General features: G+C 47.3%; 1 protein-coding gene across 1 annotated transcript in view; it reads right to left on the bottom strand.

Annotated features, from left to right (window-relative positions):
• Nucleotides 1–215: 215 nt before the first annotated feature.
• pik3c2b (phosphatidylinositol-4-phosphate 3-kinase, catalytic subunit type 2 beta) overlaps nt 216–18,037 on the bottom strand; it is a 118,825-nt gene continuing 101,003 nt past the window's right edge. Inside the window, exons 27-32 of the mRNA XM_055654903.1 lie at nt 17,791–17,915; nt 15,830–15,941; nt 4,876–4,957; nt 3,383–3,489; nt 1,651–1,776; nt 216–467 (exon numbers count right to left, since the gene is read on the bottom strand). Coding sequence (XP_055510878.1) covers nt 273–467; nt 1,651–1,776; nt 3,383–3,489; nt 4,876–4,957; nt 15,830–15,941; nt 17,791–17,915 — 747 coding nt within the window. The 3' untranslated portion in view covers nt 216–272. The remainder of the gene's footprint in view (nt 468–1,650; nt 1,777–3,382; nt 3,490–4,875; nt 4,958–15,829; nt 15,942–17,790; nt 17,916–18,037) is intronic.

Raw genomic sequence — 18,037 nt, 5'->3', positions numbered from 1 at the left:
CTCTTGACCCATGCAACATCATGCCCAGTAATCCTCGAGCTCGAGGGCAGTGTCTCTTCAATACATTTTCCAAAATATAGAGGCTCAAAAATATCGTGACCTCGTCGTGTCCGTTCACAGGTGACGTTGACGGGAAAACACAAACTGCTCGTTCCTTGTTCTGAACCCCCCCCCCCCCCCCCCCCCCCCCACCCCCCCCCCCCTCATCTCCCCCCACCAGCCCCAACCTTGGCACAATCCAACCGGGGAACATGAGCAAAGTCTTCGAATACTCAGATCGAAGTGCACTGAGGATGGGTGGATCCCAGGTGATACCAACCAACGACTTTCTCGTTGAGATCAAAGTCCTTGAGGTTAATGTGCACCTCCCCGAGCATGATGTTCTCCCGGAAAGCTTCCTCGCTCAGAACGCGCAAGTGGATAATCCGCTGCTGCACGTCGCCCTTGGGGATGCCGTCGTACACCAACTAGGGAAACAAACGGCAAACAGCGTTTCAACACTCAAGTACAGATGCAAAGGCAATGTTACCATTCGTTTCACTTCCTGCACATTTCATTTCCTCTCTCTCGCTTTTTCTCTCTTTTTCATTTTAGCTATAAATTAAAATTGAAGCTGTACAACAAATTAATTATGTCATGTGCCGCGGTTTATACTTTTGTACACGGCTTCTAATAAAAATAAATTAAAAACAAAAATAAAAATTAATTAAAAAGCATCCTTTTCACGAGGACCAGAATACAAAAGCACGGCTGTAATGCTGAGGCTTGATAAGGCACTGGGTCAGGCCGCATTTGGAATATCGTGGGCCCTAGATTAGATTAGTTATAGTGTGTAGTTTGTCATTTAGTTTGTGGCCCAGTCACTAGACAATAGGTGCAGGAGCAGGCCATTCGGCCCTTCGAGTCAGCACCGCCATTCAATGTGATCATGGTTGATCATCACAATCAGGTATCCCTGATCATTCCCTAAGAGCTCAGCATACCCCACCGCCCTGAAGAAGGGTTCCGACCCGCGTCTCTCGAGATCTGCTTCCGCTATCCCTTAAACAGTTCTCCTCTATAAACAGATTTGTCCCTATAGCTTTGCTTCAGTTATCTACATTTCCTTGTGACTCTGCATTTTCCTCCAAATCCCAAAATCCTGAGAGGACCTCCAAGACTTCACCGCCCTGAAGAAGGGTTCCGACTCGAAACGTCACATACTCCTTTTCTCTCGAGATGCCGCTGAATTACTCCAGATAGAACAGTTCTATCTGTTCTATAGACAGTTAGAACTGTCTATCTATAGCTTTGGCAGTTCAGTTGATAGTTCAGTTGATAGTTTAGTTTACATTTTGGCCTTGTGACTCAGTGCGTTTTCCTCCCACATCCCAAACACACGTGGGTCCTCTGGCCCTCTGTAAATTGCCCCTAATCTGTAAGGAGTAGATGCAAAAATGGGATGGCACAGAACCAGTGTGAAGGGGTGATGGACGGCATGGACCCGGTGGGCTGAAGGGCCTGGTTTTCACCCTGTATCTTTCAATTAAAAATCAAACTCTGTGACTGAATTCTAGTCACAGTTTTCTGGATGTTTGTGTAGGCTAGCTCTCTCATCCATCAGGAACAAGACATGCCCCATTATCCCTGTGTATCCATACACGCACTCACCATTTCATTGTACGTTGGGTTACATGTCTTTCGTGCCATTTTGGTCTTCCGCTTGCTTGTTTTCTGTGGATCGGGCAGCAAGTAGGTTTTGACATAAGGATCTGGATCAGTCCCATCCTGTAAAATCTGTTAGGAAAGCAATGGATTTTAGTTCAGAGTTTTTGTCTGAGAGGCAGAAGTATATAAGGGGCCTGTCCCACTTAGGTGATTTTTTAGGCGACTGTCACAGTCGTAGCAGGTCGCTGCAGAAACGGTGACTGGACCCCCCCCCCCCCCCCCAACGACAATGTCTACGACACCCCACCACCTAGTCGACGTTAAGCTACGACAAGCGACGACTGGATCGTCGCGACTTAGGACGTCCACACAGGCGACAACCTACGACAACCAAATTCAACCTATGTCCACCCACGACAAGCTACGATCCTGTTGGCGACAACTGAAGTCTTCTCTTGACGCCGGTACCTGTCGCCGGTTGACGTAGGTAGTCGCCAACGGAATTCACCAAAGTCAGCTCCGGCGACAACCTACGACAGAGCCTACGTCAGAAGACAAGCTACGATCATTGGCGTCAAGCCCACAATCGCTGACTGTCGCCAAAACGTTTTGAACATTTCAAAATTCAATGGCGACCAGAAAAACGCTACGACTCTTTGGGCGACTGAGGAGACGACTCACGACCATACAGGCGACACCCTGCAACGACAGCCTAGTTGCCTAAAAAAATCCCCCAAGTGGGACAAAGTGGGCTTCGGTAAAATTGTAAATTGTCCTTGGTGTGTAGGATAGTGTTTGAGTACGTGGTGATCACTGGTCGGTGCGGACTCGGTCGGCCGAAGGGCCTGTTTCCGCGCTGTGTCTCTAAATTCTAAGTCAAAGTCAAAAGATGTATCTCTCTCGGAATCACACTGTCCCGAGCCAACGGTTGGCTTATCACGTACCTGCTCTCATTAAAGTCATCCATTGCCGGCCCTGATTTATTCTAGTCTTTTCTTGCTTCCCGATCCTCCCCCCCCACCACAATCAGTTTGAAGAGTCTCAATCCGAAAGGTCACCTATCCATTTTCTCCTGAGATGCTGCCTGACCCACTTAGTTACTCCTGAATTTTGTGTCTATATTTGGTATAATCCAGCATTGCTAACGGAATCAAGGGATATGGGGAGAGCTAACAGTATCAAGGGATATGGGGAGAAGGCAGGAACGGGGTACTGATTTTGGATGATCAGCCATGATCACATTGAATGGCGGTGCTGGCTCGAAGGGCCGAATGGCCTACTCCAGCACCTATTTTCTATGCCTCTACGTGCAGTTCATTTTTATTACATTTAAATGAATCAGGTAGTTTCCATTCAGTCATTGGGGGGGATGTATATAACATGTTTACTTTCTCTTACAGATCATTGCCTTGCAGCACGGGAGACCCGGGTTCGATCCTGACTACGGGCGCTGTCTGGACGGAGTTTGTACGTTCTCCCCGTGACCTGCGTGGGTTTTCTCCGAGATCATCAGTTTCCCCCCACACTCCAAAGACGTACAGGTCTTGGTGTAAGTGTAAATTGTCCCTCGTGTGTGTGTGTGTGTGTGTGTGAAGGTTAGTGTTAGTGTGCGGGGGAGGATCGCTGGTCGGCGCGGACTCGGTGGGCCGTAGGGCGTTTCCACGCTGTATCTCAAAACTGTATCTCTAAAAAAATGTGTCAATTACTTGGCAGCTGTATTCACCCAGATACTCACCAAGCCTCGAATGTGCATGACCATGATAAAAAGCTTATCATTCTTGTATGAGATGGACAGCTTCACCTCTCCACCGACCTTGCCCAGAGGCGGTGATTGGGGCCCATCTTTGGCGTGAACGAGAAGAGAGATAGAAACAATTACAACGATAGAACATTAAAACACTATTCTAATGCAAAGATACTTTGTTATAAGGCGTGAAAATGTTCTCTTCTTAAGCTGTGCCATCCCAAACATTTTAGTGGGGCCATAGGGACAATTATACAGCAACCGGCTATGAGAAGTGGCTATGGGAGTGGACGGATTAGGATAGAGTGGATGTGGAGAGGATGTTTCCACCAGTGGGAGAGTCCAGGACCAGAGGTCATAAGCTCAGAATTAAAGGACGTTCCTTTAGGAAGGAGATGAGGAGGGGTTTCTTTAGTCAGAAGGTGGTGAATCTGTGGAATTCTTTGCCACAGAAGATTGTAGAGGCTGTCAATGGATATTTTTAAGGCAGAGATAGATAGATTCTTGATTAGTACGGGTGCCAGGGGTTATGGGGAGAAGGCAGAAGAATGGGGTTAGGAGGGAGAGATAGGTCAGCTGTGATTAAATGGCGGAGTAGACTTGATGGGCCGAATGGCCTAATTCTGCTCCTATCACTCATGACCTTCCCCAGTAGTCTGCTCCTTGCGTAGTTCTACACCATACACCAAGGACCTGGGTCCTGCCATTTACGGTGTAAGTTCTACCCTCAGAAGGCTGTGTTAGCCAAGTTAATAGACAATAGGTGCAGGAGTAGGCCATTCGGCCCTTCGAGCCAGCACCGACATTCAATGTGATCATGGCTGATCATCCCCAATCAATACCCTGTTCCTTTCTTCTCCCCATATCCCCTGAATCCGCTATCTTTAAGAGCCCTATCGAGCTCTCTCTTGAAAGTATCCAGAGAACCGGCCTCCACCGCCCTCCGAGGCGATTGATATTTTTTAAGGCAGGGATAGATAGATTATTGATTAGGTTGTGGGGAGAAGGCAGGAGAATGGGGTTACGAGAAAGACTTAAGAGCCTGTCCCACTTTCACGACCTAATTCACAACCTTTTTTACTCGTGGACATTTTTCATCAGGTTTAAAAAAACGCCCCGACCTACTTGATGCCACGAGTACCTACTACTAGCATCACAACCTCCTATGACCTCGTGACGACCTTACTGCGAGTATGAGTCAAGGGCAAACTCGGCAGAGGTCGTGAATTAGGTCGTGAAAGTGGGACAGGCCCTTTAGATCAGCCAAAATCGAATGGCGGGGCAGCACTGATGGGCCGAATGGCCTAATTCTGCTCCTATCACTTCTGAGCACAATTGGACAGGAAAAGTGCAAGTGGAAAGTTTATCCACATTATCCACGATAGCGTTGATTGATTATGTCGACGGAAGGAAAATGAAAAACACAAGAGTCTGGATCACAAGCTGCACAAATATATTCTTGTGATCGAGCAGCTGTGACGCACCTGTTGGCTTTGGCAACGTGCTTCCAATTATGGACTTGTCATCCCTCGGGAGCGGGTGGAAGAAGGTGTACACCAGATCACTCTGAGGAGGAAAGAAAAGCCAGCAACATTAATGTTCGGCGTGAGTAAAGTGTTCCAAACATGAGAGGCAAAGAACTGCAGAAGGGTCTCAACCCGAAACGTTGCCTATTTCCTTCGCTCCATAGATGCTGCTGCAGTCGCTGAGTTTCTCCAGCCCCTTTGTCTACCTTTGATTTTCCAGCATCTGCAGTTCCTTCTTGAACAAAGAACTGCAGATGCCGGTTTACACCAAAGAAACACACAAAGTGCTGGAGTGACTCTGCGTCTCTGGAGGAAAAAGGCTAGGTAACGTTTTGGGTCGGGATCCTTCCTCAGATTGAAAGTAGGGTCCCGCCAGTTTCTCCTGGTGCTCCTGCTTCCTCCCAAATTCCAAAGACGTACAGGTTTGTAGGCTTTGGTAAAAATTGTAAATTGTCCCCAGTGTGTAAGATAGTGCTAGTGTACGGGGATTGTTGGTCGGTGCGGACTCCGTGGGCCAAAGGAGCTGTTCCCGACCTGTCTCTCTAAACTAAACTGAACTCCACCTTCTGCTTTCACTGTTTTTTTTGCAGAAGTTACCGAGAAAAGTGCAAATGGAGGATAAACAATAGTTAAAAGATGTTCTCGTAGATCACAGACACAAAAAGCTACAGTAAAGGGCCTGTCCCACGAGCATGCGACCTGCATGCGGCACCAGCAGCGGCGAGCGCAACCTAAAGGCCGGTCCCACCAGCATGCGCCTGCATGCGGCGAGCGCGACCAAACCAGAAGCGGGAGCCGCGCGGAGGTCGTGTGAGTGACACGGCGTCGAGGCGGCTGCGCGCCGGAAGGCCGTTGCCGCGCGGATTTTTTAAACACTGTCAGTTTTTCGGAGCCCCGTGTGATATCGGGACCAGCTCTGCACAACACCGTACTGCTCCGGCGATCGAAATGGGACCGGCCCCGCGAGGCCGTACGGCTCAAGCGACCACGTTAGGTCGCGCTTGCCGCATGCAGTCACATGCTCGTGGGACTGGCCCTTAACTCAGCAGGACAGGCAGCATCGCTGGAGAGAAGGAATGGGTGATGTTTCGGGTCGAGACCCTTCATGAGACAGACGGTCAGGTCAGTTTGTACAGACTGAAAGTCTGAGGAAGGGTCTACTCAACCTGAAACGTCACCCATTCCTTCTCTCCAAAGATGCTGCCTGCCCCGCTGGGTAACCCCAGCTTTTTGTGTCTATCTTCGGTTTAAACCAGCATCTGCAGTTCCCTCCTACACTTCTCTTCAGAACAACTGCACTCAAAACTCCTGTCACTGGCTAGCTTTAGAATTTTGACATTGATTGTTGGGAGATTGTTGACTTCTCCCCCACCCAGATTGCAACAATGGAATTGACAACATATAATTGCACCTTCTGCCTGTAAAGCAGGAAGCTCTATGCAACCGGTTCACAGAGTCATCTGTTGGGCTGGCAGGAATGTAGTTACATGTGCTGGCTTTCCTCAGAAAGTGCAGTTGTTCCGGACTTTGAACAAATATAGATAAGCGCAGTTGCCTGATGCAACTCCTGACCAAGTCCAAACAACATGTACTGAAAGGCTATTCAAAGTAGGTAAGTAGGTAGGTGAGTAAGTAAGTAAGTTTACTGGCCAAGTGGCCAAGGAATTTGTCTTGGTTCTCCTCCCACAAGAAACAACATGACAGTTGCGAATGTCTCAGAAAACACTAAATCTTAATAATAATAAGACATTATTGATAAAACGCCATTGATCAAGCATGTGAACCAACAAAATACCAGATCAAAGGGAGGCTACAGAATTTTGGCTGTTGAGTAGAGTAACTACTCGTGGATAAAAGCTGTTTTTATGTCTGGCTGTGGCAGCTTTGACAGTCCGGAGTCGCCTTCCAGAGGGAAGTGATTCAAAGAGTTTGTGGCCAGGGTGAGAGGGGTCAGAGATGATCTTGCCCGCTCGCTTCCTGGCCCTTGCAGTGTACAGTTCGTCAATGGAGGGAAGGTTGCAGCCAATAACCTTCTCTGCTGATCGGACGATTCGCTGCAGCTGTATCTTCCCGACAGGGAGAGTCAGTGACAAGATGCCACAAATCAGTCGCAGGCAGTATCAGATGGTAGTTTGCTTTAGTTTAGTTTAGTTAGATACAGTGCGGAAACAGGCCCTTCGGCCCACCGAGTCCGCGCCGACCAGCGATCCCCACACACTAACGCTATCCAGCACACACTAAGGACAGCTTTTCACATTTATACCGAAGCCAATTAACGTACAAACCTGTACGTCTTTGGAGTGTGGGAGGAAACCGGAAAAACCCACGCAGGTCACGGGGAGAACGTAGAAACTCCGTACAGACAAGCACCCGCTGTCAAGACCGAACCCGGGTCTCCGGCGCGGTGAGGCAGCAACTCTACCGCAGCCCCACCGCGCCGCCCTGTGCGGTAGATGAAGATTGTTTTGTGAAGCACGCAAGTTGTTGAGAAGCGGAGTCCCTCTCAGGCAGCGTTACTGAAACAGAACACGGCACCATCTTCACACTGCCTGTTTGTGCCAATTTACTCTACTAAAAGTATCTGCCAACTGGCGAGACAAGGTTTCACTTCAGATGCACACTTGGATGTCATTCGGTATTATAGCATACAGAGGCCTTGGAAGGCCCGATACAATTGCAAGTAATCATGCGATTCAGAATGAAATGATGGTAGAAGCAAAACCTTTCAAAATATAGGGGGGAAAAACTTTTTATTTCTTATAATGAACCGATCCAAGAAAGGCACGGGTTATTGATAGGGGACGATCAGCCATGATCGCAATGAATGGCGGTGCTGGCTCGAAGGGCCAAATGGCATCCTCCTCCTGCACCTAGTTTCTATGTTTCTAATGTCCAAATCCACCCTGTCTGATTCTATTATATACATATATTTTCTTTTAAAAAGGTCCAGAGCAGAAAGGAGCAGCATTAGGCCATTCGGCCCATCAAGTCTACTCCGCCATTCAATCAAGGTTGATCGATCTCTCCTTCTCAACCCCATTCTCCTGCCTTCTCCCCATAATCTCCGACATCCCTACTAATCAAGAATCTATCGATCATCTTATTTAAACCATTCCCGAAATCATCTTCCTGGTAAACGAGAATAATTAAACCAGTTCTGATGTGATCATATTGCACTGTAATATTAATAAATTTATAGCAGAGCCATAATTAGCCTTAGACTGTTTATTTAGCTATTCCCACTTGGGTTACTTGAATCAGTGTAACATTTAGCGGCTATAAAGGGCTGTCACAGTTTGTGTCACATTTAGATGCTGGATTTCACACGCCATGGCTACTGTGAAGTGTAGGAAGGAATTGCAGACGCTGGTTTAAACCGAAGATAGGCATAAAAAGCTGGAGTAACTCAGCGGGACAGACAGCATCTCTGGAGAAAATAGGTGACGTTTTGGGCTGTCTGACCGGCTGAAATTCTCCAGCGTTTTGTGTCGACCTGCTGTAAAGTGCAATGATTAACCCTTTATACTGCCCAGGTTCATTCAAAGCCAGTGCTGTATGGATTCTATCTCCATCCTTTCAAGATTGTCCAACTCAATATCTGAGGAAGGATGTGCTGGTGTAGGAGAGGATCCAGAGGGGGTTTATGAGAATAAACCGGGAATAATTGGGTTACCGTAAGAAGCGTTTGAAGGCTTTCACTGAAACCTACTGGATAATGAAAGGCACACTGTAGATAGAGGACGTGGAGAGGCTGTTTCCAGTAAAGGGGGGGCCTAGAACCAGCAGGCACAGCCTCAGAATAAAAGGACGTCCCTTTAGATTGGAGACGAGGAGGAATTTCTTTCGACGGTGAGTGGTGAATCTGTGGAATTCATTGCCACAGACGGCTGTGGAGGCCAAGACATTGGGTATTTTTAAAGCGGAGATTGGTGGGTTCTTGATTAGGAAGAGCATCAAGGGCTTCAGGGAGAAGGCAGGAGAATGGGGTTGAGAGGGAAAGATAGATCAGCCACGACTGAATAAGGGTCGATGGACTAAATGGCTTAGTTCTACGCCTCGGGCTTACGGACATGGCACGTGAAAATGTTTTTAAGTGTCCTAACATCTTATGATAGAAACATAGAAATTAGGTGCAGGAGTAGGCCATTCGGTCCTTCGAGCCTGCACCGCCATTCAATATGATCATGGCTGATCATCCAACTCAGTATCCCGTACCTGCCTTCTCTCCATACCCTCTGATCCCCTTAGCCACAAGGGCCACATCTAACTCCCTCTTAAATATAGCCAATGAACTGGCCTCGACCACCCTCTGCGGCAGAGAGTTCCAGAGATTCACCACTCTGTGCGAAAAAAGTTCTTCTCATCTCGGTTTTAAAGGATTTAAAACCTTATCCTTATCCTTAAGCTGTGACCCCTTGTCCTGCACTTCCCCAACATCGGGAACAATCTTCCTGCATCTAGCCTGTCCAACCCCTTAAAAATTTTGTAAGTTTCTATAAGATCCCCTCTCAATCTCCTAAATTCTAGAGAGTATAAACCAAGTCTATCCAGTCTTTCTTCATAAGACAGTCCTGACATCCCAGGAATCAGTCTGGTGTATTAGAGTTAACCAATAAATGGCTTATATGAAGTAGATTAATGGCAGTGTTTACATAGTATGGATATACAGTGGATGTGTATAAGGCAGAGATAGATAGGTTCTTGATTAGTACGGGTGTCAGGGGTTATGGGGAGAAGGCAGGAGAACGGGGTTAGGAGGGAGAGATAGATCAGCCATGATCGAATGGCGGAGTAGACCTGATGGGCCGAATGGCCTCATTCTACTCCTATCACTAATGGCCTTGTGCGGCGTTGACATAGAGGGCAAATACGGGTGAAACCATTAACGCAAAATTAATATTCTGCTGAAGTTGTGCTCCCTCACTAACTAGCACCGAGTGTTTATTAAATAAACAGAGATATGCATCAATGAGATCTCAACTGTTGAGACTGGCAAGAGTTCCAAGACGTAATATTTTTTTTAATGTTCTGTGACATTGAGATATGCATTTGCGTACAATTTTTAGCGCACTAGGTGAAGTAACAACACATTTCTGTTTAGCGTAGGTAGACAAAAATGCTGGAGAAACTCAGCGGGTGCAGCAGCATCTATGGAGCGAAGGAAATAGGCAACGTTTCGGGCCGAAACCCTTCCGGGTTTCGGGCCCGAAACGTTGCCTATTTCCTTCGCTCCATAGATGCTGCTGCATCCGCTGAGTTTCTCCAGCATTTTTGTCTATCTTCGATTTTCCAACATCTGCAGTTCCTTCTTAAACACTTCTATTTAGCCTCTAGATGGCACACGGGTACGATTTTGCATTCAGGGAACAGCCACACACAGACCGAGTATTCAACTCTGCATCCACATGGTGGAGCTATAGAGTAGTTCTGCAGATGAAGCACACCTTGGTTTCAGAGCGGCAAGGTGGCACAGCGGTAGAGTCGCTGCCTTGCAGCGCCAGAGACCCGGGTTCGATCCTGACTACGGGTGCTGCCTCTACAGAGTTTGGTCACCCTGCCTGTAACTGCGTGGGTTTCCTCCCACACTCCAAAAAAAACGTAGAGATTTGTAGGTTAAATTGCTTCGGGAAAAATTATAAATTGGCCCTCGTGTGTAGTGTACGGGGTGATCGTTGGTCGGCGTGGAGTCGGTGGGCCGAAGGGCCTGTTTCCACGCTGTATCTCTAAAATACCACAGCTCCTCAAGAAGGTTGCTTAACCATATAACCATATAACAATTACAGCACGGAAACAGGCCATCTCGACCCTTCTAGTCCGTGCCGAACACATAATTTCCCCTAGTCCCATATACCTGCACTCAGACCATAACCCTCCATTCCCTTCCCATCTATATAACTATCCAATTTATTTTTAAATGATAAAAACGAACCTGCCTCCACCACCTTCACTGGAAGCTCATTCCACACAGCTACCACTCTCTGAGTAAAGAAGTTCCCCCTCATGTTACCCCTAAACTTCAGTCGCTTAATTCTCATGTCATGTCCCCTTGTTTCTGTTTTTATCATAAGATTATTAAAGCTGATATTGTACTTGGCATTAATAAAAACATTTAAATAATATTTTAAAATTGGTATTCCTCACTCCAGAGTGGAATGTGCATTCATGCGAAGGAGTACTGTGAGCAATTTTGGGCACCATATCCGAGGAAGGATGTGTTGGCACCGGGGAGGGTCCAGAGGAGGTTTGCGAGAATGATCCCAGGAATGAGTGGGTTAACATATGATGAGCGTTTGACGGCACTGGGCCTGTACTTGCGGTAGTTTAGAAGGATGAGGGAGATCTCATTGAAACATACCGAATAGTGAAAGGCCTGGATAGAGTGGACGTGGAGTGGATGTTTGGTACTAGTGGGAGAGTCTAGGACGAGAGGTCACAGCCTCAGAATTAAAGGACGTTCCTTTAGGAAGGAGATGAGGAGGAATTTATTTCGCCAGAGGGTGGCGAATCTGTGGAATTCTTTGCCTCAGAAGGCTGTAGATGCTGTCAATAGATATTTATAAGGCAAAGATAGATAGATGGTACGCAAAAATGCTGGAGAAACTCAGCGTGTGCAGCAGCATCTATGGAGCGAAGGAAATAGGCAACGTTTCGTCCCGAAACGTTGCCTATTTCCTTCGCTCCATAGATGCTGCTGCACCCGCTGAGTTTCTCCAGCATTTTTGTGTACCTTCGATTTTCCAGCATCTGCAGTTCCTTCTTAAAAACACAGAGATAGATAGATTCTTGATTAGTACGGGTATCAGGGGTTATGGGGAGAAGGCAGGGGAATGGGGTTAGGAGGGAGAGATAGATCAGCCATGATTGAATGGCAGAGTAGACTTGATGGGCTGAATGGCCCAATTCTGCTCCCATCACTCATGACCTTGTGAAAGTTAAACTACATTGTCCTGGTGTCAAACGCATTGACACACAAAGGTCTCAATGACATAGAAAATAAGCCAAGTAAATAAAGTGTCATTGGATCTTTGCCCAGGACGTTATGAGTTGATGACAAACACAGCAGTAACTATGTCATTCAGCTCTCTCGGTATTTACTGGATAATCAAACATACTCTGGCAGCAGCTGAAAGATTAAATCTGCAATTTTACTGCTCGTATGCCTCGTAAAGATGAAATAATTACTGTCAGGAGATAAGAGGAACTGCAGACAAAATTTGTAGGAAAGCAGTGCAGATGTTGGTTTATATCGAAGATAAAGACGGTCTGATGAAGGGCTCCGACTTCGAAATGCACCCGTTCCTTCTCTCCAGAGATGCTGCCAGTCCCCGCTGAGTTACTCCAGCATTTTGTGTCTGTCTTTAGAGATATGGAAGGGTACACAGAGCTTGTAAGGTGTAAAGGGCCTGTCCCACTTGGCGACTGCCGGCATCACTGACTGGCGTATCGGGTCGCCGAAAAATTTGCGTCGTGATGCGGCAGTGACCCGGCTTGATTACATAGAAAATAGGTGCAGGAGTAGGCCATTCGGCCCTTCGAGCCTGCACCGCCATTCAATGTGATCATGGCTGATCATCCAACTCGGTATCCCGTACCTGCCTTCTCTCCATACCCTCCGATCCCCTTAGCCACAAGGGCCACATCTAACTCCCTCTTAAATAAAGCCAATGAACTGTGGCCTCAACTGCCATCTGTGGCAGAGAGTTCCAGAGATTCACCACTCTCTGTGTGAAAAAAGTTCTTCTCATCTCGGTTTTAAAGGATTTCCCCCTTATCCTTAAACTGTGACCCCTTGTCCTGGACTTCCCCAACATCGGGAACAATCTTCCTGCATCTAGCCAGTCCAACCCCTTAATTTTTGCATTTGAACCTGGTTTTGTATTATGTTATTGGGTTTTGAGGCATTTGATTTTGGTGGCCGTAACATAATTATGTACAGTTACGTAACAACATTACGTATGATGCGGGGTGGTGACGTATGATGCGGGGTGGTGACGTATGACGTGGCATGATGACGTATGACGTGGCGTGATGACGTATGACGTGGCGTGATGACGTGGCGTGATGATGTATGATGTGGCGTGATGATGTATGACGTGGCGTGGTGACGTATGACGTGGATGCGTGATGACGTATGACGTGATGACGTATGTGATGATGACGTATGACGTGGCGTGATGACGTATGACGTGGCGTGATGACGTATGACGTTAGGTGATGACGTGGCGTGATGACGTATGACGTGGCGTGATGACGTATGACGTGGCGTGATGACGTATGACGTGGCGTGATGACGTATGACGTGATGACGTATGACGTGGCGTGATGACGTATGACTTTGCGTGATGACGTATGACGTGGCGTGATGACGTATGACGTGACGTGATGACGTATTACGTGGCGTGATGACGTATGACGTGGCGTGATGACGTATGACGTGGCGTGATGACGTATGACGTGGCGTGATGACGTGGCGTGACGACGTATGACGTGACGTGATGACGTATGATGCGGCGTGATGACGTATGACGTGGCGTGATGACGTATGACGCGGCGTGATGACGTGTGATGTGACGTGATGACGTATGACGCGGCGTGATGACGTATGACGTGGCGTGATGACGTATGACGTGGCGTGATGACGTATGACGTGGCGTGATGACGTATGATGTGGGGTGATGACGTATGACGCGGCGTGATGACGTATGACGTGGCGTGATGACGGATGACGTGGCGTGACGACGTATGACGTGGCGTGATGACGTATGACGCGGCGTGATGACGTATGACGCGGCGTGATGACGTATGACGTGGCGTGATGACGTATGACGTGGCGTGATGACGTATGACGCGGCGTGATGACGTATGATGCAGCGTGATGACGTATGACGCGCGGTGTTTTTTCAAGTGTCGCAACATTTATTTTGTCGCCGCTGGAGTTTGAAATGTTCAAAATCTTTTTGCCGACCTTGATATGATGCCGGCAGTCGCCGATAAACAAACACCAAGTGGGACAGGCCCTTAAGGTGTGAGGTCAAACAGATGCTGATCAAGTAAATGGTTGACTGTTCACTGAGGTGACAACGAGGCTTACAAACAGTGGTATTGCAGATGCTGGTTCATACACAAAAGGACAGAGAGCGCGAGAGTAACTCGACGGGTCAGCCAGCATCTCTGGGGAACGTGGATAGGTGTCTCCCTTTTGGTTCTGTGTTTCCGATACAGCAACCACTCCTGGTTCCAGAAAAAAAGACAGGGAATGGGAGACATGGAGCATAGACCATTTAATTTCTTTAGGTCAACACTTTTCAATGATGCCTATTGTTACTTGTTGCTGCTTCTCGGTCGAACACAGCGGTGCCGATGGGGTCAAGCTCTCTTGGTGATTATTAGATAATCATATAAACTCTGACAACCTGCCGAAGTCAATGACTATCTACAAAGTTACATTTTAGATGATGTGGAGTTATGGAGGTAGAGGTAGAAGCAGGCCCTACGACCCAACTTGCCCGCACCAACCAACATGTCCCATCTACACCAGTACAACTTGCCCGCATGAAACCAACATGTCCCATCTACACCGCCAAATCACTCCAAATCTGTATTTTCCATGTATCTATCTATTTGTTGCTTAAACGTTGCGATTGTCCCAGCCTCAACTACCTCCTCCGTCCAGCTTGTTCCATACACCCACCAACCTTTGTGTCAAAAAGTTACCCCTCATATTCCATCCACCTTCAGCTTAAACCAATGTCCTCTGGGCCTTGATTCCTCTACTCTGTGTGTCTACCCAACCTATTCCTCTCATGATTTTGTACACCTCTATAAGATCACACCCTCATCCCCCTGTGCTCCAGAGGATAGAGTACCAACCCACACAACCTCTCCCTATATCTCAGGCCCTCGAGTCCTGGCAACCCCCTTGTAAATCCTAAGTAATTATTTAATTTTATAAGTTTGTTTAGGAAGGAACTGCAGATGCTGGAAAATCGAAGGAAGACAAGAAGGGTCTCAGCCCAAAACATCGCCTATTTCCTTCGCTCCATAGATGCTGCCTCACCCGCTGAGTTTCTCCAGCATTTTTGTCTACCATGTAATTTTATAAAGTTCTCTTCTTTCCTAATCCTGCCTGTGTCTGTGTCTTTCTCTGTCTGTGGGTCTGTGGCTTTGAACGTCACAGGAGAACTATTGGTAAATAGTTACAGATCCAGGTAGTTTAGTTTAGAGATACAGCGTGGAAACAGGCCTTTCGTCCCACCGAGTCCACACTGACCAGCGATCCCCGCTCAGTAACACTAATCTACACACACTACGTACAATATTTTAAAATAATCATACCACGCCAATTAACCTACAAACCTGTACGTCTTTGGCGTGTGGGAGGGAACTGGAAAAAACCCACGCAGGTCATGGGGAGAACGTACAAAGTCCGTACAGGCAGCACACGTAGTCGGGATTGGACGGTCACGGTGGCGCAGCGGTCACGGTGGTCAGCAGTAGAGTTGTTGCCTTAGAGAGAATACTGCGCTGGAGACCTGGGTTCGATCCTGACTACGGGGGCTGTCAGTACGGAGTTTGCACGTTCTCCCCGTGACGTGCATGGGTTTTCTCCGAGATCTTCGGTTTCCTCCCACACTCCAGAGACGTACAGGTTTGTAGGTGAATTGGCTCGGTAAATGTACAAATTGTCCCTAGTGGGTGTAGGATTGTGTTAATGTGCGGGGGTCGCTGGTCGGCGTGGACCCACTGGGCTGAAGGACCTGTTTCCGTGCTGTATCTCTAAACTAAACTAAACCCGGGTGTCTGGCGCTGTGAGGCAGCAACTCTACCGCTGAGCCACCATGTCACCTTTTAAAAAAAAAAGATGGCGAGGTAAAGTTGACCTCTGGTTGCCGCTGGGGAGGGAGAATCTCACCTCGGCTACTTCAGGGGGAGAGTGGATCAGGTGCCAGATGTATCCGTCCAATTCCTCCTTGCGCCTGTCTGCTGTCACCGCACCTCGGCCGAGCACAAACCTGCTCGGGAAACTGTGGGCAGAAACAACACCGGTAATGTTATTGCCACAGAGCAACAGGAAGAGCAAAGCCAGCAGCAGAATCAAGGACCAGTCCCACCCCGGTCACTCCCTCTTCTCCCCTCTGGCAAAATGTACAGAAGTGTGAAAACGCACACCTCCAGATTCAGGGACAGTTTCTTCCCAGCGGTTATCAGGGAACCGAATCATCCCATCACAACCAGAGAGCAGTCCTGGACTATTATATAACCACATTGGTGACCCTTGGACGATCCTTGATCTGATTTTGCCGACTTTACCTTGCGCTAAACGTTATTCCCTTATCATGTATCAATACACTGTGAAAGGCTTGATTGTAATCGTGTATTTTTTCCGCTGACTGGTTAGCACGCAACAAAAGCTTTTCGCTGTACCTCGGTACACGTGGCAATAAATTAAACTGTAACTGTAAACTAACTGTAAAAAGGCATTTATCCTTTATGGGTAATACATTCAGGGAACAACATTTCAAAAATAATACCGAAAGAAGCAGGAACTGTTCTGTTCTTTTCCCGACACCGAGTGAGTACCACCATAATTATTCTTTGCAATCCAAACATAAATTCACCTTAAAACACTTTAACAGCAAGAGCACTATAAAAACATAGTAGAAGAAATAAGGAACTGCAGAGAGATTAAAAAAAAATGCTGGAGTAACTCAGCGGGTCAGGCAGCAGCGCTGGAGAAAAGGAACAGGTGACGTTTCGCGTCAAGAAACATCACCTGTTCCTTCTCTCCAGAGATGCTAATGTTAATTGTTGCCACTTCTTCCAGGGAATTGGAAGGATTAGCAGGAGGATAAAGAAAATGTCTTTCCTGCAGATGTTGATAGGGGTTAGGACCGCATTGCCCGGAAGGATGACACAATCAGAAACGCTCAGCACATTTATAAAACAAGACAGGCACAAAATGCTGGAGTAACACAGCGGGTTTGGCAGCATCTCTGAAGAAAAGGAATAGGTGACGCTTCGGGTCAAGACCCTTCACTAGACTATGAAGCCTGACCCGAAACATCACCTAGTCTGATGAGTGGTCTCGACCTGAAACGTCACCTATCTTTTTCTGCCTGACTCGCTGAGTTACTCCAGCATTTTGTGTCCATTTTCGGTGTAAACTAGCATCTGCAAATTCTTCCCACACAAGCAACTGCAGATGCTGGTTTACAAAAAAAGATACAGAGTGCTGGAGTAACCCAGTAGGTTGGGCAGCATTTCTGGAGAACAGGGAATAGGTGACGTTTCAAGTCGTGATCCTTCTTCAGTCTGAGGAAGGGTCCCGACCCGAAACATTGCCTATATCCATGTTCTTCAGAGATGCTACCTGACCCGCTGAGCTCATCCAGCACTAGGTGTCCTTTTTAAAAGAAATACATGAGCATTTGTTTTGTTACTTCAGTTTGTACACAATGATTTTCTTTCCCCTCCAAATTAATATTTAGTGTAGAATTCATTTAAACACCCAATGTCTAACCTTTCCATTAGTCGGGGAATAGATTATGACAGAACAACAGACTAGAGAATGTTTAAGAAGGAACTGCAGATGCTGGAAAATCGAAGGTAGACAAAAATGCTGGAGAAACTCAGCGGGTGAGGCAGCATCTATGGAGCGAAGGAATAGTCGACGTTTCGGGTCGAAAATTTCAGAAGGGTCTCGACCCGAAATGTCGCCTATTCCTTCGCTCCATAGATGCTGCCTCACCCGTTGAGTTTCTCCAGCATTTTTGTCTACCAACAGACTGGAGGATATCTTTTCAGACATTCAGATCATAAATATCTGAACATATATTTACCAGAGCACTCCTAAGATCTGCGCTCATTTCTTACCTTGGCAGATTTGTCGATGGGAAAATGAGGCGGAGTTTATTGTGAAGCTCGTAAAATTCTTCAAAGGATCTCAGTATGAATGAAGTGTCATGTGGACCATCTCGCTCCACTTTCACAACGTAAGCCTTTAGAGAAAAAACATAGAAACAGAGTCTGAAGAACGGTCTCGAACCCAAAATGTCACCTATTCCTTCGCTCTTTGGTGGGCGGCGCGACTGATGTCACAGTGGCTTCTGCAGTCAGTCTG

Source organism: Leucoraja erinacea, chromosome 24 (genome assembly GCF_028641065.1).
Source record: "Leucoraja erinacea ecotype New England chromosome 24, Leri_hhj_1, whole genome shotgun sequence".
Lineage (NCBI taxonomy): Eukaryota > Metazoa > Chordata > Chondrichthyes > Rajiformes > Rajidae > Leucoraja > Leucoraja erinaceus.
This window is presented reverse-complemented; position numbering and strand designations above follow the sequence as displayed.